The 25,170-nt window shown below is 37.3% G+C and overlaps 9 protein-coding genes and 1 long non-coding RNA gene across 13 annotated transcripts; 6 read left to right on the top strand and 4 right to left on the bottom strand.

Moving 5' to 3' along the window:
- Window positions 1-316: 316 nt before the first annotated feature.
- Window positions 317-2,676, top strand: LOC124456955. Its single transcript, XM_047007257.1, has 11 exons — window positions 317-442; window positions 534-625; window positions 776-1,124; window positions 1,260-1,381; window positions 1,452-1,602; window positions 1,706-1,778; window positions 1,912-1,987; window positions 2,260-2,286; window positions 2,376-2,474; window positions 2,570-2,600; window positions 2,650-2,676. Exons 3-11 carry the CDS (start codon window positions 1,113-1,115, stop codon window positions 2,674-2,676), a joined length of 618 nt encoding a protein of 205 aa, XP_046863213.1. The 5' UTR covers window positions 317-442; window positions 534-625; window positions 776-1,112.
- Window positions 2,677-2,724: 48 nt separating this feature from the next.
- Window positions 2,725-3,961, top strand: LOC124457816 (ubiquitin-like-specific protease 1A). 2 transcript variants are annotated; one of them, XM_047007999.1, is made up of 5 exons: window positions 2,731-2,873; window positions 2,957-3,058; window positions 3,171-3,246; window positions 3,324-3,395; window positions 3,475-3,961. In XM_047007999.1, exons 1-5 carry the CDS (start codon window positions 2,815-2,817, stop codon window positions 3,562-3,564), a joined length of 399 nt encoding a protein of 132 aa, XP_046863955.1. In that variant the 5' UTR covers window positions 2,731-2,814; the 3' UTR covers window positions 3,565-3,961. The 2 variants fall into 2 exon arrangements, with proteins under 2 accessions (XP_046863954.1, XP_046863955.1); XM_047007998.1 differs by having other exon boundaries at window positions 2,725-2,873; window positions 3,324-3,781.
- Window positions 3,596-5,000, bottom strand: LOC124457814. 2 transcript variants are annotated; one of them, XM_047007996.1, is made up of 4 exons: window positions 4,613-5,000; window positions 4,452-4,535; window positions 4,157-4,279; window positions 3,596-4,045 (listed from the first exon to the last, which is right to left on the bottom strand). In XM_047007996.1, exons 1-4 carry the CDS (start codon window positions 4,992-4,994, stop codon window positions 3,795-3,797), a joined length of 840 nt encoding a protein of 279 aa, XP_046863952.1. In that variant the 5' UTR covers window positions 4,995-5,000; the 3' UTR covers window positions 3,596-3,794. The 2 variants fall into 2 exon arrangements, with proteins under 2 accessions (XP_046863952.1, XP_046863953.1); XM_047007997.1 differs by lacking the exon at window positions 4,452-4,535 and having other exon boundaries at window positions 4,565-5,000.
- A 68-nt stretch (window positions 5,001-5,068) lies between these two features.
- Window positions 5,069-6,062, bottom strand: LOC124457813. 2 transcript variants are annotated; one of them, XM_047007995.1, is made up of 4 exons: window positions 5,781-6,062; window positions 5,593-5,695; window positions 5,318-5,377; window positions 5,069-5,240 (listed from the first exon to the last, which is right to left on the bottom strand). In XM_047007995.1, the coding sequence occupies exons 2-4, from the start codon at window positions 5,680-5,682 to the stop codon at window positions 5,088-5,090; spliced, it is 303 nt and encodes a 100-aa protein (XP_046863951.1). In that variant the 5' UTR covers window positions 5,683-5,695; window positions 5,781-6,062; the 3' UTR covers window positions 5,069-5,087. The 2 variants fall into 2 exon arrangements, 1 of the variants encoding a protein (XP_046863951.1); XR_006952811.1 differs by having other exon boundaries at window positions 5,093-5,240; window positions 5,593-5,668.
- Window positions 6,063-8,647: 2,585 nt separating this feature from the next.
- On the top strand, window positions 8,648-9,184 carry LOC124456954. The gene has a single exon (XM_047007256.1). It carries the CDS (start codon window positions 8,648-8,650, stop codon window positions 9,182-9,184), a length of 537 nt encoding a protein of 178 aa, XP_046863212.1.
- An 80-nt stretch (window positions 9,185-9,264) lies between these two features.
- Window positions 9,265-10,659, top strand: LOC124456953. The gene is made up of 3 exons (XM_047007254.1): window positions 9,265-9,300; window positions 9,421-10,427; window positions 10,551-10,659. Exons 1-3 carry the CDS (start codon window positions 9,265-9,267, stop codon window positions 10,657-10,659), a joined length of 1,152 nt encoding a protein of 383 aa, XP_046863210.1.
- A 3,704-nt stretch (window positions 10,660-14,363) lies between these two features.
- LOC124456952 (uncharacterized protein F54H12.2-like) lies at window positions 14,364-14,810 on the top strand. Its single transcript, XM_047007253.1, has one exon. It carries the CDS (start codon window positions 14,364-14,366, stop codon window positions 14,808-14,810), a length of 447 nt encoding a protein of 148 aa, XP_046863209.1.
- Window positions 14,811-15,081: 271 nt separating this feature from the next.
- LOC124456951 lies at window positions 15,082-17,082 on the top strand. The gene is made up of 3 exons (XM_047007252.1): window positions 15,082-15,612; window positions 15,671-16,432; window positions 17,066-17,082. The coding sequence occupies exons 1-3, from the start codon at window positions 15,354-15,356 to the stop codon at window positions 17,080-17,082; spliced, it is 1,038 nt and encodes a 345-aa protein (XP_046863208.1). The 5' UTR covers window positions 15,082-15,353.
- Window positions 17,083-17,289: 207 nt separating this feature from the next.
- LOC124456949 (protein ALP1-like) lies at window positions 17,290-18,543 on the bottom strand. The gene has a single exon (XM_047007251.1). It carries the CDS (start codon window positions 18,541-18,543, stop codon window positions 17,290-17,292), a length of 1,254 nt encoding a protein of 417 aa, XP_046863207.1.
- A 5,487-nt stretch (window positions 18,544-24,030) lies between these two features.
- LOC124457892 lies at window positions 24,031-24,965 on the bottom strand. Its single transcript, XR_006952862.1, has 3 exons — window positions 24,524-24,965; window positions 24,282-24,431; window positions 24,031-24,209 (listed from the first exon to the last, which is right to left on the bottom strand). It is a non-coding gene; the product is annotated as an uncharacterized LOC124457892 (long non-coding RNA).
- Between the last annotated feature and the right edge of the window lie 205 nt (window positions 24,966-25,170).

Raw genomic sequence — 25,170 nt, 5'->3', positions numbered from 1 at the left:
AATTCTCTGATATTAAAATAAGCATCACTGTTATATATATATGATCATTTGACATATACAATTGTGAAGTTTAAAATATCTATATAGCAAACAATGAAAACGTATTGAAGTCGAAAAGAGTTCGACCTGATTTAATCGACCCTGAAGCTTTTGATGAAATAAGAAGAGGAAATGGTCGTGTGAAGAACTCAGAAACCTCGTGCTTAATATGGTTCTTCCTTCATTAGCATTTTCAGGCACAAACATGTTTCATTTTTAATAAGTTTAATGTTTGTAAAACATAAGCAGAGACAAATATTTCTATACTGCTGCAGGGTCTAAGGAGGAAACAAATGGCCTGTAGCCCGAATTAAAAATTTTTGGTCCAAAGCAGAACAACCATCTTTTTGGCCGTTACACATACCGTTTTGTTCACCATCAGCAAGAAAAGAGATTCCACTAGGTTTAATTAATGATTTATTTATGTCTTTTATTTTATGTCTATTTATTTATGTTTTCTAAACCATGTTTAAAATTGATTGCAATTCTTCCAGATGGCAACAACGATAAGAAAATTTTCAGGAAAGTTCTCAACAAGGCAGAACTAACCGAAATCGTCCTTTCCTATTGGAATTACATTACAGACGTAAGATAATACTTTGAATAATCAAATGTAAAAAATGTAAAAAAAGAAAATAAATTGTCCTAAAAAGAATACGTCAATTGTATTTTTACAATACGTTCTCCACACTTTATGTGATTATTACACATCCTAATAATAAATTGATGTGTACAGTTTAATGAAGAAAACATCGAAGAAGAGTACCAAGACATGGAAAAAGAAACTGATATAGAGGAAATAAACGAGGAGAAAGCGGACGAGTTCAAACAAGAAAAGAAGCATGAAGATATCGACGAAGAAGAAATTCAAGATGAAGATATGGACTACGAGCACAACAAAGAGAAATATCTTAAAGAAGAAGGAAACGAAGAAGACGAAATGGGACCAGAGGAACATTTCATGATGCAGCAAAAGGAATGAGATTAATATTTAGATATCTTTTTCTTCACCATCAAATCTTATGTGCAATTTCTGAATTTAGACGGAAAGCGCAGACCTAAATATCAAAGATATGTATGAAAAGGTAAATTTGACTTTTCACATGACGAAAGTTAAGATCTATATGTATCAAGATAAACAATACGCAATTAATATAGTAATTCTTACTTCTCTGGAAGACTTTTGCAAAGTGTTTTTATACGACAGTGGATCATTTTAGGGGGAAATATGTGGTATAGTTTCTGGATTCAGGATGGCAAATATGAGCTACAATTGTGAAATTTGTCAGGAATTGTTGCAATCCGCCAAAAGTCATCATCAACCTGTAACTCATGCATTAAGGTTCACATTTAAAGTTTATACTTAATTATTTTTAAAACATTTTACTTGTGATTACGTATTTATTTTATAGATCGAGTAAGATGGAAGCGATGGGTTTGCCTCAAGGCTATGATGCCAGTGAGCCAGGAAATATCTTTGAGGCGCTTAGTACGGATCCTGACAGGTTGAAACTTGATGCTTTCCTGTACGGAATTTCCCATCAACATCATTTAGCACTAGAGGTGACTTTTGCTCTACCTAAAAAATTTACTTAATAATACATTATTTCACATATAGATTTATCCTTAATATTTCAAATGAACTGAGATTTGATTTTTATTATAGCGCACCAGGCAAACGAATACGGAAACTGCAGGCAAGAAAATTGTGTCTGAAATTCATAATTTCCTGGAAGAAGGTATTATCGAATAACCTAATTAATCGTTGTACACACCATTTAATTCTACGGTTTTAAATTGAATAAAGTGATCATAAGCTTAATTTTCATATAACATGCCTTTCTGATAAAAGCTCAATTAACTTTTTCATAGATGTTGACTTGAAAGATACGCACTTCATGTGTATTGCTGGGGCACTTAGTGCATCGTTGGAGGTGTGGTGTCCTAAGTACGAGGTTTTCAAATATATCTACCGTGTGTTTGCCAAGCTATGCAAGGAGTAGGCAGTGTGGCTTTTACTCTTTGTAAAATAAAGAAGGACCTGTTTGCATTCTTGGAGCCAAAATGGGAAAAACGACAAACTCGACACCCAACGCAGCATAAAAGTTTAAATTACAGGTTTTTTTCCCAACATTTCTTGCCAAATAAAAATCTGAGTGATTCTAAACTTTTGTGCCATACGTATATTAAGATGTTTGTATTTTTTTATTTTTTCTCTAGGAGAACTTGGAATGGAGAAAATGAGAGGTTTTTTGTAGTAAAACATATTTTAGACACGTATAAAGAAAATAAGAATGACTCCTTTTATTCTTGACACGTTTTCATTTTGATTCCAGAGTTGCTTGTTTCGATGGTATAAGCATTTACGAAAGAGATTTGAATACACTAAATGATAACAGTTGGGTATGCGACACCATCGTAGACGTCCTGTTAAGGTACTACCCAAAATCTAGGTGTAGCTGAAATAAAGGACGAAAGTCACTCTAAATGCATGGCTAATGTGTCAAAACATTTACATTTTTATTTATAGGTACTACTGTAAATTAGCAGAAAAAAGAAATGCAAAATATTTCGCATTTAGCAATTTTTTTCAACAGAAACTGTTAATAGATGGACCTTTGTACGTATTTTAAGTAGCAAATTTTGGTAAAATATTCACAACTTTCACATTATCAAACTACTCATAAATCGTGTAAATAAACATCGCTGTATTTCCTACTTTTTAGAGGAGAAAGACCGCTGAGATTATCAGGATGTTTCATTTCAAGAGTGGGGATGTACACACCTGAAGAAATGAATAAATATGAATGTGTGCTAGTGCCAATATGTGACATGTAAGGGTGGAAGCACTAAATTTTACTGTTTCATGATGCAAAGGCCAACATGAGCCAACTCCATGTTCATTTAAAAAATATAGGCTGCATTGGTGGCTCATTGCATACAATATTAGAGCAGGCAAACTCTATGTGTTATGCAGTATGGGGTGGCAAAAAAGTGAAGTTGCATCCAGTATACGAAGGTATATGACGTACATAACAATTTACTTGAAGAATGAAGTGTATCATGTATCTAACATGTTGACAAAGTGAATGTTTCTAGCACGTCTACACAAATCATTTTCTTGTGAAAAGATATTTTCAGCATGTGAGGCAAGAGCAAAGATGGCCAGAAGACATTGCTCAAATTTCCCAACCTATATATGCCGACGTAAGTACTTATCATTTACAATGGCAACAGATCACGCTTAAATTGTCACAAAGGGATAACTTAACTATTGACGACAGGTGATGCAACAAGCAAATGGTTATGATTGTGGCATATTCGTGACAGAATTTGCGAGAAGAATAACAGAGGGGGTAAAGTTGAGAAAAGATATCATGATTCTTAATCACTTTGTTTACTCTGTTCATATAAAGATAGTGTTGTTTTTGATAGGGAGAAGTTGGTCCTGGATTACTTGTCGATATCCATGTAAATCGTAAAAGACCATACCTTAAAAAACTGATTCGAAGCTTTGCCATTTAGCAAAGCAATTTGTAATGAAGCAGAATTTAAGTTTAAAGCTAGTGCATATGAATAACATTCTTATATTTATAACAAGTGATGTAAATTATTTTTTTACAATTAACGACGTTACATATAATTGTTACTTTTGCAGAAACTATATGGGTAACTATGAAGTAATATTTTGTACAGATAAAACTATTCATAAAAACAAGTTTAAATTTTTCGAAAAACGAAACTATAACGCGTTACTAATGAATAACGCGACTAAGAGTGAGAAAATAGTCTTTGTAGGCTATTTCTCTCTCAGGATTGTACTTAACAATGCGTAACATGTTCCTGTGCCAAATATGGAGTTTTGTGAAAAGAAAAAAGTTATCGTATTCCATGTAAGAAACCATGGAGGCAAGAGGCTTAATACACGAATTGCACTGTTCAGCAGCTTGGCTATTGTACATATTGAGCATGGGGTACAATTTCATGTTATATCCTTCGCAGCATCCTACACATAAAGGGCAGTTATAAATCAACAAATTTTGTGAAAACATAAAAACGGCCATTTTTGGATCAATAAGTTCGCTTCAAGTAAAATAGGAAGAGTATGGCAGTTTACCTGAATGATTTTTCCAATGAAACTTATCAACAACAAATTTTGTTTTCTTAAAAAATGCTGGATCTCGGTTCAAACAATACTCGTGCAATCTGCAGGCATTATCGTAAATGACCAACTCTGGCGCTAAAGAAATAAAAATACACATAAGCATATCATCAGGCACATTCGGTTATGTTACTGCACATTCGGTTATGTTACAACTCTGTCAGGCGACTAAACCGTCACGCAATCTGTCCGATTCACTGATAATACTCTGTTTGTAGCACCATAAAAGGTACACACATACGTAACTTACCATCAGGAAAACGTGTTCGTAAAATGGTAAATGGGATATTTGGTGATTCGTGATCCCTCATTATTTCGAATCCATAACATATACCTGGAAACAAAACGAAGGCGCAATGTCACTGCAATAGTAAAACAAATTTTCGTTGGAGCTGTTCATCATGTAAATACCGTGGGGACAAAGAATACAAAATATTCCAGGGATCAAAGTGCCATGCTTCTTCTTGGGTCTAGTGACTTTGGCACAATCTCCCTGCTGTGTCTTCCTATTGTCAAGAACATAATTCCCTCGTTGAACCAGTTCTGGCAGAGAAGGTAGATATCCATGGGACGAATTTTGAGACACCGCAGGTAAGTTGTGTGGCAAACGCCACTGACCGTCCTTGACCTCGAACGGACTTATCGCCTTTTGTACCAATTCCTTTAGCAGCGGTTGAATAGTAATTGGAATTTCTTCGCTAGTCTCAATGACGTTAAACAGTAAGGGCACTTCTTCATGAAGAAGTTTTAAATCAGTCGAAGGATTGTCTTTTGGATTGGCTCCATCAGACATCCTTATCAAGAGGATTATTTAATTTAAAATGTGTACAGACTTTTAATAAGTGTTGAAATAATGCATGCCTTCTTTAAATTACTTCAAAATTTTTTAGCTTTTTCTAGTGAAAGCAGTCCTACATATAACCATTTCCAATGACTTTTCATGAGAAACAATATCAATATGTACATTAAAAACCTGTGTTTTGGTGGTTAACTCTTGGTGCTTGTCATAATTTTCAGCAATATCTTCACTTTGTTCATTCTACATATAAATGAAAAAAACCCATGAACATAGCGTATTTTTATATCTACATAGTTTTACAATATATGTAAACTTACTAAATCCCCAAATTCATTTTCTTGTTCAAAAAATTGAGATTCATATGACACACTGCTATTCTATTAACATATATGAAATTGTGATTAAAGGATATAGAGAATCCAGACTTGAAATTGGAAAATGTGCTCAGAATAATCGTTTTTCCTTACACAACATTGTGGGCATAAATAAATTTGTACACATACTTTTGTTAATATAACTGTCGTAATAAATATAAATTAATATGAACTTGTGCAACCAGAAACAATAAAAAGAACACTTTAAAAATTCCTACCGCATCATCTTTTTGTGTGTTTCCTTTCCTCTCCACGTTATTGTAAAAGAAGTCATTTGAGCGTCTGAATTTCTTCCTGAATTGATACATTTTGCAAGTGTACCCAAAAAATAATACCCCGATTTATAAAAACCAGTACTGCACGTGTTCTTGGATTGACAAAGTTAGCCTAGAATTAGTCTAAGTACCATTCTCCCAGCCAGACTTCTCCGATAGATATTTAAAAAAGTACTAAGCATAGTACTGAGTGACTGAGCCCTGTTGATCGATTGCCTTGCTTCGAGCTTTGATGTTGCAAACTCCTAAAAAATATGAATACACGAAGAAATATTGTTCTCATACATGAACTTCGAAACATGTAGTAAATGGAAGCCCTGAAATTTCTTTTTTAAGCTGCACCAGTCGGATGGTTGTATTTGTGGTTGTATATGCCATTTTCCGGCAGCGAAACATACCACATCACTGCTATCCGCCATATTGTGTTTACATTAATTTAATGTGCGCATGCGTAGTGTCATCATTGTAGGAGGACTTGCTTTTCGTCGGCCGCACACTTGAGATTTTTGTTACTCGTGACAAAAAATATCAAACATGTTTGATATTTGGAATATCTGTCACGAATGACAAATGTTGTTCGAAACTTCCGCGCACACTAGGAATTTTTGTCGATCCAACTTGTCACGAATAACAAGTACGCGCGGCAAGTACGCTAGTGTGCGGCGGGCTTAAGATAAGATATACAAAAATGAACTGAAGCATGATATTTGAATTTTACATAACATTATTTCAGATCTGCTACAAATGGCAACTGCCTCTATAGTTCATTGTCAATTCTGCTTGTTGGTGACAACTCTGTGGTGACTATTTTGAGGCTGATGACCTCTATAGAATTATTTTTATATGCTGATTATTATGCGAAACATAATATTGGAATAATTGGGACATAATTGGGAATATTGAAACATAATAATTGGGAGGGACTTAGAAGTGGGTTGTTTTTTTATGATAGTGAAATAGTTATGTACCATTACGATTATTCTTTAGTATCTGTACTGTGATTAGAACGTTCGCGCACGGTGACTGGATTCAAAACGGCAACTTGGGGTTGCATAAGTACAATATATTTAGTTGAATAAACGTATGTCTGTGAGTTGTCGAGGACTGCGATCTAAAAGCGGAGGTAAATTCTCGACATAGTGGCACCTCCGACGGGATACTAAAGAACTCAAGAAATAATAACGAGAAAAATGGCTTCAGAGAAACGGAGACAGGGGAATCAACGTTGGAGAACACGAACTTGACGAGAATAGAAAAGGAGCTTGAGGCCAAACTCATACAGTTAAGTCTAACTTTGAAACGAACGGAAAAGGTCTTGGCCTCAGGTAAGCGCTAAACCATTAAACGTCATGTTGAAGCGCTGCAGTCAGTGAACAGTTCTACAAACCAATGTATGCAATTAGTTGAAGAACAAAAAATCGCTAGTAAAGTTAATATTGACTTAATTTCGGACTGGAACGATGACCTTGAATCAAGGTTTGAGGATGCTAACGCCCAGATTTCTCTGCTTGATAAATGGCTTGCCGAAAACGAAAGGCAATCTAGAGTAGAAACCGAAGCAGAGATGTTTCGAACAGAATAAAAACTGCATGAAGAAAAATTGCGACTGGAAAATGAAATGTCCGCTTTGAAGTCGGAAACGCGAGAATTTTCCCAGCTGAATGCCAAATTACCAAAGTTAGTTATATCGAAGTTTGAGGGTTCCTTTATGGATTGGCCCAGGTTTTGGGGACAGTTTTCTGAGGCCATTGACAAAAGTTCCATTGCCGCAATAACTAAGTTTGCGTATTTGTTAGAATTGTTGAGTCCAAAGTTTAAAATATGTGTTGAGTCACTCCCTTTTTCAGCCGAAGGCTAAAACCGAGCTAAATCCATCCATCAGGATAAATACGGCAGAGTCTGAAATTGTAAAATGCTATGCCAAGGAAATCCTCGAACTGCCGCACATTTCAGGCAACAATCCACGTAAAATTGCAGATTTTAGCGGAAAACTTACATATTGCATGCGAGCTTAAGAACCTTAAAGAAGCTTGATGAGATAAACGTAAACGTGTTCATGACCTTAGAAAAATTATCAGGGATAAGGGGAGATTTAGTCCGTACCGACCCAGATTGGGAGTCTTGGAGTTTTGGTCAGCTTTCTGAAGCTTTGCGACAGTCGGTAAAACGAAATCCAGTAGTCAATAACGACTCGCGTTACCAAGGAAATAGAACGCACAAAGTATTTCATGCCAGACAAAACGAAGAGAAATTATCCGGCTGCGTTTATTGCGGTGATCTGGATCATAAAGCTACAAAATGCCACAAAATAGTTAAGCCGAATGAACGCAAACGAATTTTAGCTAAGTTTCAATTGTGCCACGGGATTGCACAGGGCATCCGAGTGTAAAAGTAAGATTGCGTGCGGGCACTGTAACAAACGTCATCATACGTCAATCTGTGAACAGCCACGCAATATTGGAAAACAAGACGATAAACACGCAAGTGACAGTAAAGCATTAATGAGCGATGGCGTGCATGCCGAGGGTATATTTCCTGTTGTTGTAGTTCAAGTGAACAATGTTAAGTGTAGGGCGTTGATTGATTTCGGTGCTGGAAGCTCATGCGCCTCTGCAAAGCTAATTGATGCACTTCAAACAAAACCTAGCGATATTAAACACCAGCGTATTGACATGCTCATGACATCACAAACTAAACGTATCGAAATTTATCTCGCGACGATTAGTGCACTAGCCGGTTCTCACGTGATGAGGGTAAAGTTGAACAAAGTAGATCGCCCAGAACTATTAACTACTAGTAACCCCCAATATGAAAAACTCTTGAGAGAATACAAACATTTAAATTCGGTAAAAATGGACGATGTTGATTCGAAGGCTAGGTTACAATACATCTCGTGCTTGGAAGCGGCGAGTATGCTCGCAGAAAAACCAGGGCAAAACCGTTGGTTGGTAACGAAGGGGACCCAATAGCAGAGCTGACAAAGTTGGGATGGATCATAATGAGCCCTGGCGTTGAAGTTGACCAGAACATGATACTACTAACGACAACGACAAACTCGCAAAATGACCTTGAACGATTGTGCAGGCTGGATGTACTCGGTTTAGAAGCCACGCCGGAGAAGAACCCTCTTCTCGTCTACGACCAATTTAGAGAAGACCTGCCTCGCGATGACGAGGGCTGGTACGAGACCGGTCTGCCTTGGAAGACATACCACCCGGAACTTCCATCATATGAGCGAGGAAGTCTGCGACGACTGAATAGTTTGATGAAACGTTTAGAGCGCAGTGGAATGTGCGAAGAATACAACGCAATCATTAAGGAACAGCTGCAAAAGGGCGTAGTAGAAATAGCACCTACAAAGGCCTCCAAAAGAGAATTCTACATCCCTCACAAACCAGTTGTGAAGAAAGCTGCTGAGCCCACCAAGCTACGGATAGTTTACGATGCTTCAGCTAAAGAGTCCGCCACCCAACCATCGTTAAACGATTGTTCAACGCTGGACCTCCGCTACAAAATCATTTATGGGATGTGCTGATCCGTGCTCGCTTTCACCCGATAGTTGTTACTGGAGACATCGAAAAGGCTTTCCTCCAAGTACGAATCAAAGAATCGGAGATGCGTTACGATTCCACTGGAAGGCACTCGGGGATGGTGAGATTAAGGTGTATAGGTTTACGAGAGCATTGTTTGGTTTGACGTGTTCGCCATTTTTTCTTGGTGGAGTCCTGAATGAACACTTGACATCATGGGACATATCCAGCTCTTGTAAAGGAGATTAAGGACGGTCTTTACGTTGATGACCTTATGGAAGGCGGCACAAATGTTGGCGAAGTGTTGTTAAAGAAGAAGAAAACGATAGAAATTTTTAGTGATGCTACCTTCAAGCTTCATAAATGGCACTCCAATGCAGCTGAAATGGAAAAATCCAACAATGATCTACCCGAACAAGACATAGACCAAACAAACGCAACCTACGCAAAGGAACAGCTCGGAACAGTGGACACAGGAGCAAAGATACTAGGCCTGCCATGGAATAAACTGCAAGATACGTTCAGTGTCGTCGTAGAAAAGGAAGAAAGCGCAGCGACGACAAAGAGAGGAGCATTGTCGCAACTAGCAAAGATTTACGATCCAATTGGTCTTATATCTCCGACAATGCTTACTGGGAAACTCCTGTATCGGAAAATGTGCGAAAGTCGTTTATCTTGGGATCAGGAGTTTGATGATGTCATGGGAAAGTTATGGCGGGATTGGTACAACAGACTGCCTAATGCATATACAGTCAATCGTCCACTAGCACCCTTTCATGTGCCTGTACGGTCTATTCATCTACACGGATTTGGAGATGCTAGCAAGGATGGTGTATCTGCGGTAGTTTATTCTGAAACGGATCAAGAAGATAACCTCACTCAAGGCATCGTTTGTTCTAAATCGCGGATCTCGAAACGAAATCTTACCATTCCACGGTTAGAACTTGTTGCTGGACATATGGTGACAAACCTGGTGATCAATGTAGAGCGTGCAATCGGTAAAGAAAGAGTGACATCAATTCATTGTTGGCTCGACTCCACGGTAGCGTTATGCTGGATAAACGGTCAGGGTGAATATCGCCAGTTTGTAGCAAATCGAGTGAGAAAGATCCAACAGCACCATCACATCGTCTGGCGTCATGTTCCAACAACTGAAAACCCAGCCGACATTGGGAGCCGCGGTGGGCATGTTGTCGACAACGATAAAGCAATAAAGGGAATTGGCCGCAAGAGATATTTGCTGAGGAGGTAAGAAAGGAAGAAAAATCTTCGGCACACGTCATGGTTGGAGCGGAAAACCAGGAGGAACACGAGTTCGACAAGTTAGTCGAATAGTATCCATTATGCAAAACCCTTCATCCACAATTGCAGGGGAACACGCGATGAACGAGAGACAGGTCCTATAAAGTACCACGAAATTGAAAACTGCACACTGTGGTGGATCAGACGTGAACAAAATTGGTTTAGAGAGCAGTCTTGAGTAGTTAAGGTGCAGGTATGGTCCCGGAAGTAAACGGAGCTCTTACCCGTTTCAATTAGTTTCCAGTCCTAGGAAATAAACAGGGCGCGCGCGTGTAAACCGGAAACGAACTTAGCGGGGGAATGTTGAATGTGATAGGTTATCATAATAAAGGGAAATGAAACAATTGACAAGAAATATTATCTAATTTATTAAAGCATCCAATAAAATGTCTTAAAGCACTCATCGTGTATTTCATTACACGACTCACTATATAGTCGAACTATCGTCTTAAAAATGTTATTTGCGTTGTTCATTATTGCATTGCTTTTGGACGTTTTGAAAAAAAACAAAAAAATATGGCACACATGTTTAATCAGATACATGCAGACACTGTTGAGTTTGAAGAAGTTAGTCACAGCGATCTTATCAATTTGATTTTCGTCGATTTTATAAGTAAAAAGATTCAAGAGCTACGAAGAGCTGAAAAGGATGAAAGTAAAGCGGACTCTTGGGTAGAGTATCAAAACGTTTTAGAAATGATAACTGAGGAAGATCGTTGGTTCAATTTTGCAGCTCGAGCAGTCGAAACAATTAATCGCTAACATGTCTGGAATGGAATATGTGAAGCCTTTAAGTTTCTAAAGAACTGTGGACCTTCGAACTCTCACAAGACATATTTTGACAAACTGTTTAGTGCTACTAGGGTAGAACTAATGTTATTGTAAACGGAGACAAAACGTCCTCCTTTTTTTCAACATCTCTTTGACTATGCTGATTGTAGTTGTAAACTGAAATACAAATCAACTATGTAATTGCTTTGACAAAAAAAAAATATATGAATTTCAATGTTGTTGCATTTTGACTTCAGTTGTTTTATGACCATGTCATTGTGAAAATGGGAATCGGTAGCAGCAAACGTGAAAATAGAGATGCAAAAAGGGATAAAAATCATAATCGTCAGAAAATGTTTCACTTGGGTATAAGTTTCGGACGCAACGATCTCAATCTTGAGGGTCATTTGCAAGCAGGATACACAAGTAAAACGGTCAAAAATTATGGACCTGTAGCAGTTAAGGCTGTAACAGATAACACAGTAGAGGAAACGTCACCTGTAAACGAGAACATTGAACCCTCAATTATGAGTAATTAAAAGTAATTGACACCTATTTGCAAAATTATTATCTTGAGAACATTAACATGAGTGACACCGACAAGTACCTAGCCAGTGTGTACTTTGACCCCAAACGTTCAGGAAGCTATGGGGGTGTTGAACGTTTGTACAATGATGTGAAAACCGAAGGAATATATGATATTAGTCGTAAAAAAGTTAAAGAATGGTTGAGTCAACAAGATGCATATATAATACATAAACCAATTCGAAGAAAGTTTGAAAGAAATCGCGTTCTGGTTAGCGGTATCGATGACCAATGGCAATTGGATTTGGCAGACTTACAATCTCTACAAAAGTATAGCGATGGTTTATCGGTATCTTCTTATCTGCATCGATGTTTTTCCAAAGTATGCTTGGGCTGTTCCATTGAAAAACAAATCAGGCCGTACATTAGTGAACGCTTTTCAGAAGATATTATCATCAGGACGCAAGCCGATTCACATTCAAACGGATCAAGGCTCGGAATTTTTCAATCGGGACTTTAAGAAACTTATGACAGAAGAAAACATTACATTGTTCAACACATTTAACGAGACAAAGGCTTCGATTGTTAAACGTTTGATACGTACACTGAAAGCAAAAATGTGGCGTTACTTTACCGCAAATAAAACGATGAGATACATCGACATGTGTCCCGATCTTATGTATTCTTATAATCAAAGTATGCATCGTAGCATCAAGGAAAAACCGATCAACGTTACAAGTGAGATAGCAAACTAAATAAACATACGCATGTAAAATATAAGTTTGATATTGGCGATCAAGTACGAATAAGTAAAATAAAACGAAAATTTGAGAAGGGGTATTTACCAAATTTTTCAAAGGAAATTTTCACTGTAATTCAAAAAATACCACGTAATCCTCCTGTATACAGGCTGAAGGATTATGATGGGGAAGAACTTAAAGGAACGTTTTATGAAAAAGAACTTCAAAAAGTCATCAAGAAAGACGATGTTTACGACATTGAAAAAATAGTTAAGAAACGGGGCAGAGGGAGTAATGTACAATATATCTTGTAAAGTGGTCAAGTTACCAAAATAAATTTAATTCTAGGGTACCTGCTTCAGAAATACATGTATAAAACGTAACTGTGTGCTTGATCTCTTTCATTTTACAATTTATATCAAAGATGAGCGGAACACACTTTTATTTGACATTACCTAGTAATGCATGTCTGCCTATATTTCCAGATAATAAAGTTTCAGGTTATCGTGTAAAATTACCTCACGTTGTGAATTTAAATGGTAATTGGGAAGTAGGATTGTATTCAATTACATATCCTCATACATGGTACACGTTGAAAAAAGGTTTGGATACACATATATATGTAACTTACAAATCAGGTCTACCTACTCCGGTATTTGTCGACTATGGCTTGTATGAAAAAGCCTTCGACCTTGTAAAAGCAATTAATGAGACTCTTGACAAAGAAGTTAAAGACAATATTCAATTGAGCTTTGACCCCCGTACAGAAAAAGTTAAAGTCCTTGTAAAACAAGGTTACAAAGTATTATTTAATCAACAAATGTCAATCTTACTCGGCTTTGGAGGAAAAGAAGAAGAGATTTCAAAAACAACCGAAATCCCTTATGCTTGTGATTTGCACGGATCCGTCATGATGTATGTATATTGTAACATTGTACAACCGCAAGTTGTTGGAGACGCCAATGTAAAATTACCAAAGGCAGTTGCTATTCAAGGAAAATATGGAGACATTGTTTCAAGAACATTCACGTAATATACTTACCCGTGCAAACAAAATCTTTTGAGGACATCGAAATTCTCTTAAGGGACGAGTTAGGAAATCCCATCGCATTTGAACGAGGGAAGTCGATAGTGACACTTCATTTCAGAAAACAATCCTTATCTTATTTTACATAAGAAAAAAATATGAGTAGAACAAACCGTTATGTTCAATATTATCTCAATCAGCAAAAAGGATACGGATCACAACCTGTCTTTAGAGGAGCATCGTGGCAAAAAGGTTATGGGCAGATGGGTTATGGTCTTGGTGGTTTATTTCGTAGATTGGCTAGAGCTGCAATACCTTTGGCAAAAACCGGCGCAAAAGCTCTAGGTAAAATTGCCCTCGATACAAGTGCAAACGTTTTGGGTGATGTTATCTCAGGGAAAAGTTTTAAAAAGTCTTCAAAATCTCGTGTTAATCAAGCAGCAAAGGAAACAGGGAAAAAAGCTGTAAACCGTATACAACAGTTTGCTCAAACAGGAAGAGGAAAACCCCAGAAGAAACAGGCAAAAAAACAGCTAAAAAGAGAAAAACATCGTCTTCTCATGTCATTTACCATTCAGCCAAGAGACATAAAGCAGCTAAAGAAGCAAAAGATATTTTCAGTTAAATATGGAGTTCGTTCATCCAAAATCAGCAGAATGTACAAAAAGTGAACTTGATATATTTTTCGTACCCCCAACGCAAACCAGTTTGGAAAAGGGGCGATGGATAGACCATCCACCGGTCTCTAGTGTATCTGAAAGCGGTCCGATTACCTTTTTAGCGCCAGATACAGAAGATTATGTTTACTTGTCTAACACAATGTTGATGGTCAGAGCAAAAGTAACGAAAGCTGACGGTGGAAATCTCGACGATGGCGCTAAAGTAGGGCCGGTGAACAATTTCTTGCATAGTTTGTTTAAGCAAGTTGATGTGTTTTTGAAAGGGAAGCTAGTAACCCAAGCGACAGGAACTTATCCTTATCGTGCATATATCGATACACTTTTGAATTATGGTCCATCAGCTAAACAATCCCAGCTGACAGCTGCGTTGTTTTACAAGGACGAAGCTTCAAAAATGGAGGTTGCCGACCCAGCAAACGCCAGTCCAAACAAAGGCTTGAAAACACGAAGTAGGTTTACTGCGAGAAGTGCAATTGTCGAAATGGGAGGCCCTATATTTTGTGATGTTTTCTTCGGTGAAGGCCTCCTGCTTAGCTATGTTGATTTGAAAGTGGTAGTGAACCGTAGCAGTGACGAGTTTGCCTAATGGCATCCGAGGACGATGCAGCCTTTAAAGTGAAACTGGTGGATGTTTATCTAAAAGTTCACAAAGTTAAAGTGAATCCTAGTAGAGCTATGTCTCAGGAAGTTGCACTGAAAAAAAGCCCAGCCTTTTACCCTGTAAGGCGTGTGGACTGCAAAAGTTTCATCATTCAATCAGGAAACCCATCGTTGCAAAAAGATAATCTTTTCAACGGTTTGGTACTGAAATCACTTGTCGTTGGTCTTGTTGGAAGTGCTGCATTCAATGCCCCGATTTATACTAGAGACGAATCATCCGTCTGGACGAACTTGGGCAAGAAAAACATAGTTCGTCTTTAAGTTCGTCTGTGTTTAAATACGGGCAAACAGACGGATCATCCGTCAAGACGAATTATCAGAATAGTTCGTCTGTTTAGACGAATTTGCATGGGTAGTTCGTCTTGACGCATCATCCGTCTGTGAGTATAAATGCGTACTGTGGACGAACTACCAAAACAAATGATACTTCGTTACTCGCTGTTAGCGGATTTCACCCATAATAGTCAATATGGCGGATAGAAGCAATGATCGTGTTCATGAAATGGTTCATGATTCGAACAAGAAAAATAGGGCTAAGAAGGAGCGAGTTTGGACCGAAACTGAATTAAAATACTTTGCAATTGTACTAGCAGATGAAAAGAAACAGTATGCTGTTCAATTAGAAACGCTAGCATTAAAGAAGTCTGCAAACTTGTGTGTTTATGAAGAAATTGCAAAAGATCTTGAAACATACCTAAAATCTGACGACTTCAAAGAAGAAAGCAAACGTGAAAGAGAAAATTCGAAACGAAAATTGAAAGATACCCCCCCTGGAAATTACTCCAGCTAGGCTCCGAGTTAAGTATAAGTTTCTTAGAAGTCAGTGGCGAAAATTTACAGATCGTGTTAAAAAGGGAAGCGGAAAGGCACCGATTGTTGAGCCAGAGTGGTTCACCATCATTAATCCAATATTTTCTGATACCATGGGAGATGCAGATGTTGCTTCCTGTAGTGGTGATGTTCTGTTATCTTACGAATCAGAAAATTCATTGTCAGATTCAGACAAGGAGGATGAGACAGTTGATAGACCAGATACACCTTTTAGTAATACCAGCGGCCTTAGCATTGAAGCAACTGATAATAGTGGCGATGATGATGTACTAGAAGCCAGTACAAACAGTAGCTCCAGCAGTAACACCAAAGGGAAACATAAAGCTAAACTTGAAATCAGACCTTTTTTTCAAAAAAGAGTAAAAAGCCAAGCACAAGCAATTCAGAATATGGCCAAGTCTTTTTCTGATATGGGAGAGATGCAACGAAAGCGTTCAGAGTTATTTTCTGAAGCTGAAAAGAAAAGGCAACAGGAGTTCTTAAATTTTCAAAGAGAACAAGCAGAGCTCAACAGGCAACACGAAATAAAGATGTTGGAAATGATCATGAAGTACAGTAGACCTTATCAATCAGAAGCCCCACATCTTCGCCCTCCAAATATCCAGATTGCTCACCAGCAGTCTCCTCACAACATGTATCCCTATGGTGGTTTTAATTTCAGTCAACTTGAATCCGAAGTACAAACCACACTTGAGGGTACCACTATTGCAAGTCTAGGTATGCCAATGTCAAATCAGCATAATCAACCTTGGTATGAACGTAATTAAGTTAAGTGAAAAACAGCAGTGTATTAACTACATGGTCAGCATCAACAATTAAATAGTATAGTTTAGTATTCAATTCCAAAGATTTGATGTTGTTTGTTTTTTATTTTTTCTGTGTTATAAAACTGAATCAATAATGTTAATTGAGTGTCAAAGTACCTATATATTGATGACAAATTGTGCAAAATGCATGGAAACATTTAATTTACTTGTATATGCTTGTTAATTGGATGTTAATTGTGACTTTGGAAATATCAATGTAAAATATTCCTTTATTTGATTTTATTAATATTTTGATGCTGATATTTTTTCTGTTTTCATGTAATACAAAAAATATTGATATTTTTTCCATTAAGTGAACACATTCCAGTATATTTGTGTACAATGTATACAATGTACACAAATCAGAATGCCAGATGTATCATTGATTAAAATGAAATTTTTTTTGAAGGAAACAAATTTACAACAAATTTACAAGTATATTGTATAGGTATTTAACTTCATCAATAAACGTGAGTCTTACACTAAATGTTAATTTTCCCTGAGTTTTCCAGCTAAATACAAGTATATGTTTTATTCTTGTTAGGTTTGTTCTCTGTGTGAGAGTTAACTTTTGTAATAGTCTCTCTGGCCACAAACTACTGGCAGATGAGAAATAGCCAAATGCTTGAAAGACAGTTTGGTTAATGATGCACCTCACTGAGGAAAATGCATATTAGAAGATGACTTATGTTGTAACAACAACAGATTTTTATGAAACACAAAAGCAAAAATTGCTAAACTATTAAACTATTAAAACTTATTCATAATTTATATGGCTCTTTCTTGCCGCAATGTCCATAGCCAATTAGATATCATGCATCTTACATCTTCAGCTGCATTTGTTGCTTGGCCAGATCCACGAATGAGATTGAGCTGGTTTACTTCAAGGCGCCATCTGGGCTTACATGGATCATTTCTGTCAATGTAAATGTTATGTAGCAAAATGCAAGTCATGATTAATATTTGAATATTATCCAAATGACATTCTGTCTTCTTGTACAAGATTCGCCATCTACCTTTAAGCATCCCAAATGCATGCTCGGACACAACTCGGGCAGAACAAAGCCTCCTGTTGAAGTACCTTTTTTGGGGTTCTCGCATTCCTTCTTTATATGGCTTAAGCAACCACGAGTGGGATGGAAAGGCTGAATCACCAACAGTTGTAAGTGGTATTTCTCCACAGGGTTGTAGGTTCAGTGATTTTTTTGGCAGCACTTTGCCATGTTCAATTTCTGAGTATACTTCACAATTCTTTAAAAGCCTTGAATCATGAGTTGAGCCAGGTGCACCTACTGCAGCAAACATAAACCTTTTATTATATCCAATAAACCCCATATTAGTAACAGAATATCGCTTCTTGTAACTATAAAAATTCTTCAATCTACTCGAAACATATACATGAAAGCCATCCCATGCCCCAACACATGGAAACTCCCAATTTTCAAGAAACCCTTGGAGTACGTGTGTCCATTCATCTATTGTCTTTGGTAGGTAAATAAACCTGTCATACAAGATCTTGACCAGCACTTTGCAAACGTCCATGAAGATGCAATAAGCAGTTGATGCAGCAACACCAAATAAATCTCCTACTGTTAGATAGGTAACTCCATGCGCCAACCGATACAAACAAATTGCCAATTGTGTATCAAGTGTTGTTGGATGGGGTTTCATTCGAGTTGGTTGTTTAACAATTTCGTGACCAATTTCGTTTAGAAGAAAATCAAACGTCGCACGAGACACTCTGAAGCGCCTCTTGAATGCTGCATCACTCCAAGATTGATAGCCTTCAGACCACCAAGTATTTCTCCTGCGCTCATCAGGACGCCTGTCCTTCCTTTGTTTTCTAGTGAGAAAAATAACAGATGATGCTGCAGCAAGCGCTAGTTCGATCTCATCAGCTAATTCATCTTCGAAACGACGCTTTGCTCGTGTAACGCTCTCTCTTTGCCACAAAAATAATCTTTCTTCATTTAATTTTCTTTTTCGAGATAAATGCTTCACCAATTGCATTTCTGCCCCCATTTTGAATTTGAATTTTCCGCCATAGACGTTTGCTGCCGAGCCTCCGAATTGACAAGTTCGTCTCGTTCGTCTATATGAATTTTGTGTGGATAGTTCGTCTCGTGTTTATACTTAGACGGATGATCTGTCAGACGGATGATTCGTCCAGACGGATGATCCGTCTCTAGCATAAAAAGGGCCAATGGTGCTTATAAATTAAACCCATTCAATTTCCAGCATTTCAACGTTTCATCCTTATGCATTTCTGTAAACGGCGAATCTCTACCATCTAAGCCTTTCAAGCTGTCGTTTGGTAACAATCCTAGGTACATAGAAGCATGTCTATCGCAATTTGCTGGCACTGGAAAAATGTTTTTGAACGCCGGAAATGGAATTGATCGTGACGAGTTTCCAGGGGCGGATCTAGAGTATGTCAAATCCGTCGCGCGACTGATGTTTGAAATTCAAAAATTACCTATTCATATTAATTAAAAATTCATTAATTATTCTTACTTTATATGTTTGTAAATGATGATCGTCCAGGTTAATAAAGTCCTGAGAAGGACTGTTTTTGTTGTTGTTGACTGACGTTTCGACAACCTTAGCGGCAGTCATCTTCAGAGTCAAATGAGGAGTAAACGTCAGGTTAGCCGTATTTGTTATCTGGTTCTTACGTCATTGTATTGTGTGTACAGGAAATGTGTATTGTCATTGTGGATTAGTGTGAAGTGAAATATTTTATTTTTAGTTGTGATGTGTGATTTAGGTGTGACGTATTTAGTTGTAATGTGTGGGTGTCAATTGAGTATTGTCATTGTGAATTAGTTTGAAGTGTTGTGTTTTTAGTTGATCGTTTGTTTGTATTGTGAATAAGTCGTTTGTAAGGTGCCAGTAATTGCTGTGATCTGTTCAGGGGGGTTTGTTCCAACATTAGAATGTTGGTATACCAACTTGGAACAAACCCCCCTGAACAGATCACAGCAATTACCGGTTCTTTTTTCCTTGGTTCTTTTTCTTGGTTCTTTTTTTCTATCTCTGGCTGCAAAACGTTTGTCGAATTAATGCATATGATCTGAAGTGCTTGAGTTTTTATAATGTCTCAATGACTCTATTTTGTCGGCATTTTTCAATTATTTGATTAAGGCTTCTTTTAATCATATTTCCGTCAAAATTTTTTCCCATGAAAAATACCAATATAGTAAACATACAGTTTCATAAATATGCGGACTCTAGCTGTGCTAGCCGATTATAATTACCTCAAGGATTAAGTTTTGTCTGCATTTTTTAATTGTTTGATTAAGGCTTCTTTTAATCATATTTCCATAAAAATCCTTTCTCCATATTAACGATACGAAAATAGGAATTATTTAACTTTGCAATGCGCAGGTTCTGGCTATGTTTAAGGTTTTGTCCACACGTAGCCGGGTATTTTTCAAAAAACGAAGGTTTTTTTTCCTGTTTCAGCCTTCCGTCCATGCATAACGAGCGATTTCCATGACAAATTTGTGTGATTGTCTTTACTGTTTATTCTATCTAAGGTTTGTTTTTTCTGCCAGTTTAAACTGTTTAAAGATAATTTTGTGTTTGTGTGTATTGTGTGTAACGATTGCTGTTATCATTCCAACGAATATTTTTTTTGCTGTGTTAAGCATGATGAAGCCGATTATAAATGTCACAATGACTCCATTTTGTAGGCATTTTTCAATTATTTGATTAAGGCTTCTTTTAATCATATTTCCGTCAAAATTTTTTCCATGAAAAATTTTGAACATACAGTTTCATAAATATGTCGACTCTAGGTGTCCTAGCCGATTATAATTACCTCAAGGATTAAGTTTTGTCTGCATTTTTTAATTGTTTGATTAAGGCTTCTTGTAATCATATTTCCATCAAAATTCTTTCTCCACACGAATGATGAAAAATTTCTTCTTGCTTGTTTTCATAGTAAAATGACAAGTTAAAAATTGCAGAGATAATAATTGTTAAGACTCCTAGCTATAATTTTTAAGACAGTTATGATACATAATATTTTTTTCCAAACCAAAACTGACAATGGCCTTGAACGTTATTTCACAATCTTAATTGGTCGTGCTTGAAATACATTAGGCCTGAAGACATACGAGTTAATTTACTGTTTTAATATTTTAATGCCTTCATTCAATCTGAAACGCACGCATGCCAAGGAAATAATCGATCCATTGGAAAATTACTGCTAACAAAAGAGCCTATGTCAATAATGTGCATGTAAAACCACTCACGCCAAAGTCTCAGGCAAAGTCTTCAGTAAACGGCGAATCTCTACCATCTAGAATGGCTACACAAAACACAATCACGCCAATTTTGAGTAAGTTGAATTGGAATACAATTTCAATGTTAGATATGACTTTAGAAAATTTAAGTTGTGATTTTGTTCATTGTTTTAGGCCAGTATAAACACGGCCACCTATGGGTGATTTGCCCCCCAAGCTGTAGGTATAAAGTCCATCTTTCTATGGTTGAGGAAAGGCTAGTAGAATGCTTGCCCTTTCAATGTCCGATATGCTTGTAAGTGAAATAATTAATATGCTTGCTGAATGTAGTCGTTTTTTCTATGTAATGTCCATTGCTTTATACTCTAGATGCTTTGACGAGGAAGTCGACAGATTTCTCGAAGATTTTTTTGAGTATGTATTTTTATAATTCTTTATCTTTTGAAAATTGATACAGTAGAACAGTCAGTAAGATTGATTTCTTTTTATTTCAGAGTGGTCGTTGCCAGTTTCGTACAATAAGAATATTATATGTCAATAAAATGTATTTATGAATATCAACGTCTCATGTTCTAATTTGTTCTTTTTTTCTGTCAAAAATATTTTTCTCCAACCATTACAAGTGTACTTGATAAGTTCTAGCCCATTTACTATCGGAGTCATGTCTTGTAAACTATCAAAGAAGGATTTCATGACTTCTTCCTCATCAATTTTTGATACTACGTCATCAAAGTATATCGTAACCCTTTCATCATTAGGCATCATCAAGCAATCGTGTCGTCTTTGTAAGGGGTGGTCAACGCGACAAACTTCAGTCTTTTACCACAAGTTCGTATATTTTAAAACCAATTTCAGTAGCATAGCACTTTAACAATTTAATCTGTATATTGCTATGGCATTCATCTAAAACATGGCTCTCATCTTCAAATTCGAAGGACGATTCCTTCACATTCTTTGCTTGCTCAATGTCTACTTTTAAAGCCATTTTCGTTTTAGTTAGACAAAAATTACCAAATAACTTTAACTCAATAAAATTGTAACGTGTTCTCCTTTTTTATATTTGCAAAGGAAACAAGAAAACGGATCTAATATTGCTTTAAGAATAGAAAACAATTGACAATTTTAATTAAGTTTTATCGTGTTTCAATTAATCATGTCATCCAGTAGCAACCTTCGTTCATTTTACATGTTTCCGTTTTACACGCGCGCGCCCTGTTTACTTCCTAGGACTGGAAACTAATTGACACGGGTAAGAGCTCTGTTTACTTCCGGGACCATACCTGCACCTTAACTACTGTCTTGTTATCAACACTAAAGCTAGAATTAAACCTTCAACCAAGGAGCAATGGAATACTAGAGTGTCGCGATAGAATAGAGGGGGAGTATCCCATATTCCTACCGACAAAATCCACATTTACGAGGAGAATTGTGGAACAAGCACATTTAACAACGCTCCATGGGGGAGTCTCAGCAACCATTGCCGAAGTGCGAGAGCGATATTGGATCCCGAAACTGCGTCGACTAGTGAAGCAAGTGATGTCCAAATGCTATGTTGCGTAAAGTTTTGAGCACAGTCATTCCAAAACCCACCGGAAGGAAGATTGCCAACTACAAGAACCCAAGGGTCAACTCCATTTCAAGTGCTAGGAGTCGATTTCACTGGCCCTATTCGATACATGGGGAAAGGAAAAATGAAAAGAAAAGCATACCTTGTTCTTTACGCGAGCAGTCTAACCCGAGCAGTGCACTTGGAGTTGTTGAGATCACTGGAAGTTGCAGAGTTCGTCCCGAGTCTTAAGAGATTAATAGCAAGAAGAGAAAGACCGGAAATAATATATTTAGACAACGCTACAACATTTAAGGCTGCAGAAAATTAGCTTAGATTGGCCCAGAAAGATGAAAAGCTCAACTTGTTTCTTACAAAACGAAAGATAGAATGGAGGTTTAACTTAAGTCGAGCTCCTTGGTAGGGGGGACAATTTGAGAGACTGATTGGTCTTTTTAAGCGTAGCTTCTATAAGAGCGTTGGAAATGGTAGATTGACATGGGAGGAGTTGTCTGAAATCATCTTGGTCGTTGAGGTGGCACTTAGCAATCGCCCATTAAGCTACGTAGAAGACGAAATTGAGCAACCAGTGCTCACTCCCAACAGGCTGCTGCACATAAACCCAAATGATCTTCCTGAAGTCAAACCTCATCATCAAGAATCGACCGATCTACGGAAAAGAGCTAAACAGCTGAGGAAATACAAAGATCAGATGTGGTGACGATGGACGCGAGAGTATATTAGAGGATTGAGAGAGCGCAAAAAACAAAGGAATGGTGGAAAGCAATCAGATTATCCAAACCATGGGGATGTGGTAGCAATTCAAAGTGAAGAAAAGAACCGGAATATGTGGAAGGTAGGTATTGTGGAAGACCTGATCCGTGGACGGGACGGAGTTGTACGGGGAGTAAGGTTGAGAACAGCGAAAGGAAGACTCGAGCGGGCTGTGCAGCAACTCTACCCTCTAGAGTTATCGTGTGACTTAGATCCCAAAGGCGAATTGAATCCTGCAGCTCCTGAATTCCAACTGAAACCACGACATGATGCAGCAGTTGCTGCAGAAGTGAGAATGCAACAACATGTGGAAACTGAAGAGTGGTGACATTTATAAAATTATATTTAAACATTTGCAGGCAAAATAATCCCTGTTTGAACTTTAACGAAGTCAGTCCCTTCTGTTATATATTTTAAAATTAATATATAGGGGAGTGTGTCGGGACTGACGGACATACCGTAGTAAATATGATTGACATTTATTGGGAGGGACTTAGAAGTGGGTTGTTTTTTTATGATAGTGAAATGGTTATGTACCATTACGATTATTCTTTAGTATCTGTACTGTGATTAGAATAAGAGCAAACGTTCGTGCACGGTGACTGGATTCAAAACGGCAACTTGGGGTTGCATAAGTACAATATATTTAGTTGAATAAACGTATGTCGGTGAGTTGTCGAGGACTACGATCTAAAAGCGGAGGTAAATTCTCGACACTCAACATAACAAACACTTTGATTCTATCTCAAGCATGGTGGCCATGTCAGTCTCTTTTGAAGCTATTGATAGTGCTGGAAGTGGTTGTTCTGTTGCTAAACTGGTCAGGGCAGAAGCTATGTTAAATGCAGAAGATATGGCATGGACTGGTTGTGTTTGTTTGTTGGTACTCTCTTCAGTTACATCCTGTAGCATTTTTTCTTATTATCCTGACATATACTCTAGTGTTTATAGGTGGAATTTATTATTTAACCAAAGAATTGAACCTCAAATTCTATCTAGAGCTTGTGCTTCCACTAGTAATTATTAGCGAGTTTTGTTTTGCTTTGAAGGTTTAGCTCCTTAAGCAACTGCATTCAAACACAATCATTATGTGCCTTTGATACTTGGTGGGAATGGAACTAAAAGAAAGGGAAGTAGTCACTTGTCACAAGCTAAAAAGCCCAGTATACAAACAAAGTTGAGGTGCACACCTTCTGGTCCTACTGAGACAACCATGACAACTAAGACTCATCCATATGGTGTATCTCACAGTAGCGCTTTGGTTCCTTGTGATGCTTCTTCTTCTATTTCATCTTCTACCTTGCGATTACCGGATAATAAAACTGCAAATGCTGATTTGCCTAGAATTCATAGGATGTTGGTTTTTATAGAGAAAAAGTGAGAGGTATGGAAATTCACGAAATTGAAAAACTTGTGAAGAATGTACTTGTACCTGATGAATGCTATGAAGTTCCTAAAACTGTTGATGCAAATGGTCACAGTAGGTCCTTTCGACATGATTGGCTGAAGGATTATCTTTGGCTTTCGTATTCTCCAAGTCTTAATCGTGCTTTTTGCTTACCATATGATTTGTTTGGTGATAGGTTTCCCTCCAAAAATAGTCGACTTAAAATATTTTTTTCTGAGCCATTAACACATTGGCCTGATGCTAAAAGTGCAATAAAAAGGCGTATAAGTACATCATCAGGTCTTTATGTTCACACTTCTGCTCTTCTTAAGGATATCTTGGATCAGAGTTCCGGTAAAAGCCAGCCAATATACGTCATGATTGACAGTATCTTAAATAAAAGATTTCAGAGAATAGGAAAAAATTAGTTCCAGTAGTTGATACCATCATTCTTGCAGGTCGCCTTCAATTACCACTTTGAGGTCATAAGGATGATTCTCAGTATCATCCTGAAGTTGGTGAATATTCTGAAAAGCATGCTGGTAATTTTATTGAATTATTAAACTTCGTGCAGGGGACACCATTTCGGAAACCCATCTTAAGCATCATGATAAAAATGCCTCCTACATTTCTAGAACTACTCAGAATGAGTTAATTAGGTGTTGTGGTCAATTCATCACTGAACAGCTTCT

The sequence above is a fragment of the Xenia sp. Carnegie-2017 genome, unplaced genomic scaffold (genome assembly GCF_021976095.1).
Source record: "Xenia sp. Carnegie-2017 unplaced genomic scaffold, XeniaSp_v1 HiC_scaffold_6, whole genome shotgun sequence".
Lineage (NCBI taxonomy): Eukaryota > Metazoa > Cnidaria > Anthozoa > Malacalcyonacea > Xeniidae > Xenia > Xenia sp. Carnegie-2017.
This window is presented reverse-complemented; position numbering and strand designations above follow the sequence as displayed.

Excerpts from the sequence above, each read along its gene's own strand:
- LOC124456953 (XM_047007254.1), top strand. The coding sequence starts at position 9,265 with ATGCGTTACGATTCCACTGGAAGGCACTCGGGGATG. Across the intron at positions 9,301-9,420 it reads CTGGAAGGCACTCGGGGATG|GAGATTAAGGACGGTCTTTA; the intron begins GTGAGATTAAGG and ends GCTCTTGTAAAG. Across the intron at positions 10,428-10,550 it reads AAGAGATATTTGCTGAGGAG|GGGAACACGCGATGAACGAG; the intron begins GTAAGAAAGGAA and ends CCACAATTGCAG.
- LOC124457814 (XM_047007996.1), bottom strand. The coding sequence starts at position 4,994 with ATGTCTGATGGAGCCAATCCAAAAGACAATCCTTCGACTGATTTAAAA. Across the intron at positions 4,280-4,451 it reads ACGAACACGTTTTCCTGATG|CGCCAGAGTTGGTCATTTAC; the intron begins GTAAGTTACGTA and ends TTATTTCTTTAG. Across the intron at positions 4,046-4,156 it reads TCATTGGAAAAATCATTCAG|GATGCTGCGAAGGATATAAC; the intron begins GTAAACTGCCAT and ends CTTTATGTGTAG.
- LOC124457816 (XM_047007998.1), top strand. The coding sequence starts at position 2,815 with ATGTACACACCTGAAGAAATGAATAAATATGAATGTGTGCTAGTGCCA. Across the intron at positions 2,874-2,956 it reads CTAGTGCCAATATGTGACAT|GCTGCATTGGTGGCTCATTG; the intron begins GTAAGGGTGGAA and ends TAAAAAATATAG. Across the intron at positions 3,059-3,170 it reads GTTGCATCCAGTATACGAAG|ATATTTTCAGCATGTGAGGC; the intron begins GTATATGACGTA and ends TCTTGTGAAAAG.
- LOC124456952 (XM_047007253.1), top strand. The coding sequence starts at position 14,364 with ATGTTGATGGTCAGAGCAAAAGTAACGAAAGCTGACGGTGGAAATCTC.
- LOC124456954 (XM_047007256.1), top strand. The coding sequence starts at position 8,648 with ATGAGCCCTGGCGTTGAAGTTGACCAGAACATGATACTACTAACGACA.
- LOC124456955 (XM_047007257.1), top strand. Across the intron at positions 1,382-1,451 it reads CCTGTAACTCATGCATTAAG|ATCGAGTAAGATGGAAGCGA; the intron begins GTTCACATTTAA and ends TTTATTTTATAG. Across the intron at positions 1,988-2,259 it reads TTGGAGGTGTGGTGTCCTAA|GAGAACTTGGAATGGAGAAA; the intron begins GTACGAGGTTTT and ends TTTTTTCTCTAG.
- LOC124456949 (XM_047007251.1), bottom strand. The coding sequence starts at position 18,543 with ATGGGGGCAGAAATGCAATTGGTGAAGCATTTATCTCGAAAAAGAAAA.
- LOC124456951 (XM_047007252.1), top strand. The coding sequence starts at position 15,354 with ATGGCGGATAGAAGCAATGATCGTGTTCATGAAATGGTTCATGATTCG. Across the intron at positions 15,613-15,670 it reads CTTCAAAGAAGAAAGCAAAC|CTAGGCTCCGAGTTAAGTAT; the intron begins GTGAAAGAGAAA and ends AAATTACTCCAG.
- LOC124457813 (XM_047007995.1), bottom strand. The coding sequence starts at position 5,682 with ATGTATCAATTCAGGAAGAAATTCAGACGCTCAAATGACTTCTTTTAC. Across the intron at positions 5,378-5,592 it reads ACACACAAAAAGATGATGCG|AATAGCAGTGTGTCATATGA; the intron begins GTAGGAATTTTT and ends ATATGTTAATAG. Across the intron at positions 5,241-5,317 it reads AAAATGAATTTGGGGATTTA|AATGAACAAAGTGAAGATAT; the intron begins GTAAGTTTACAT and ends ATTTATATGTAG.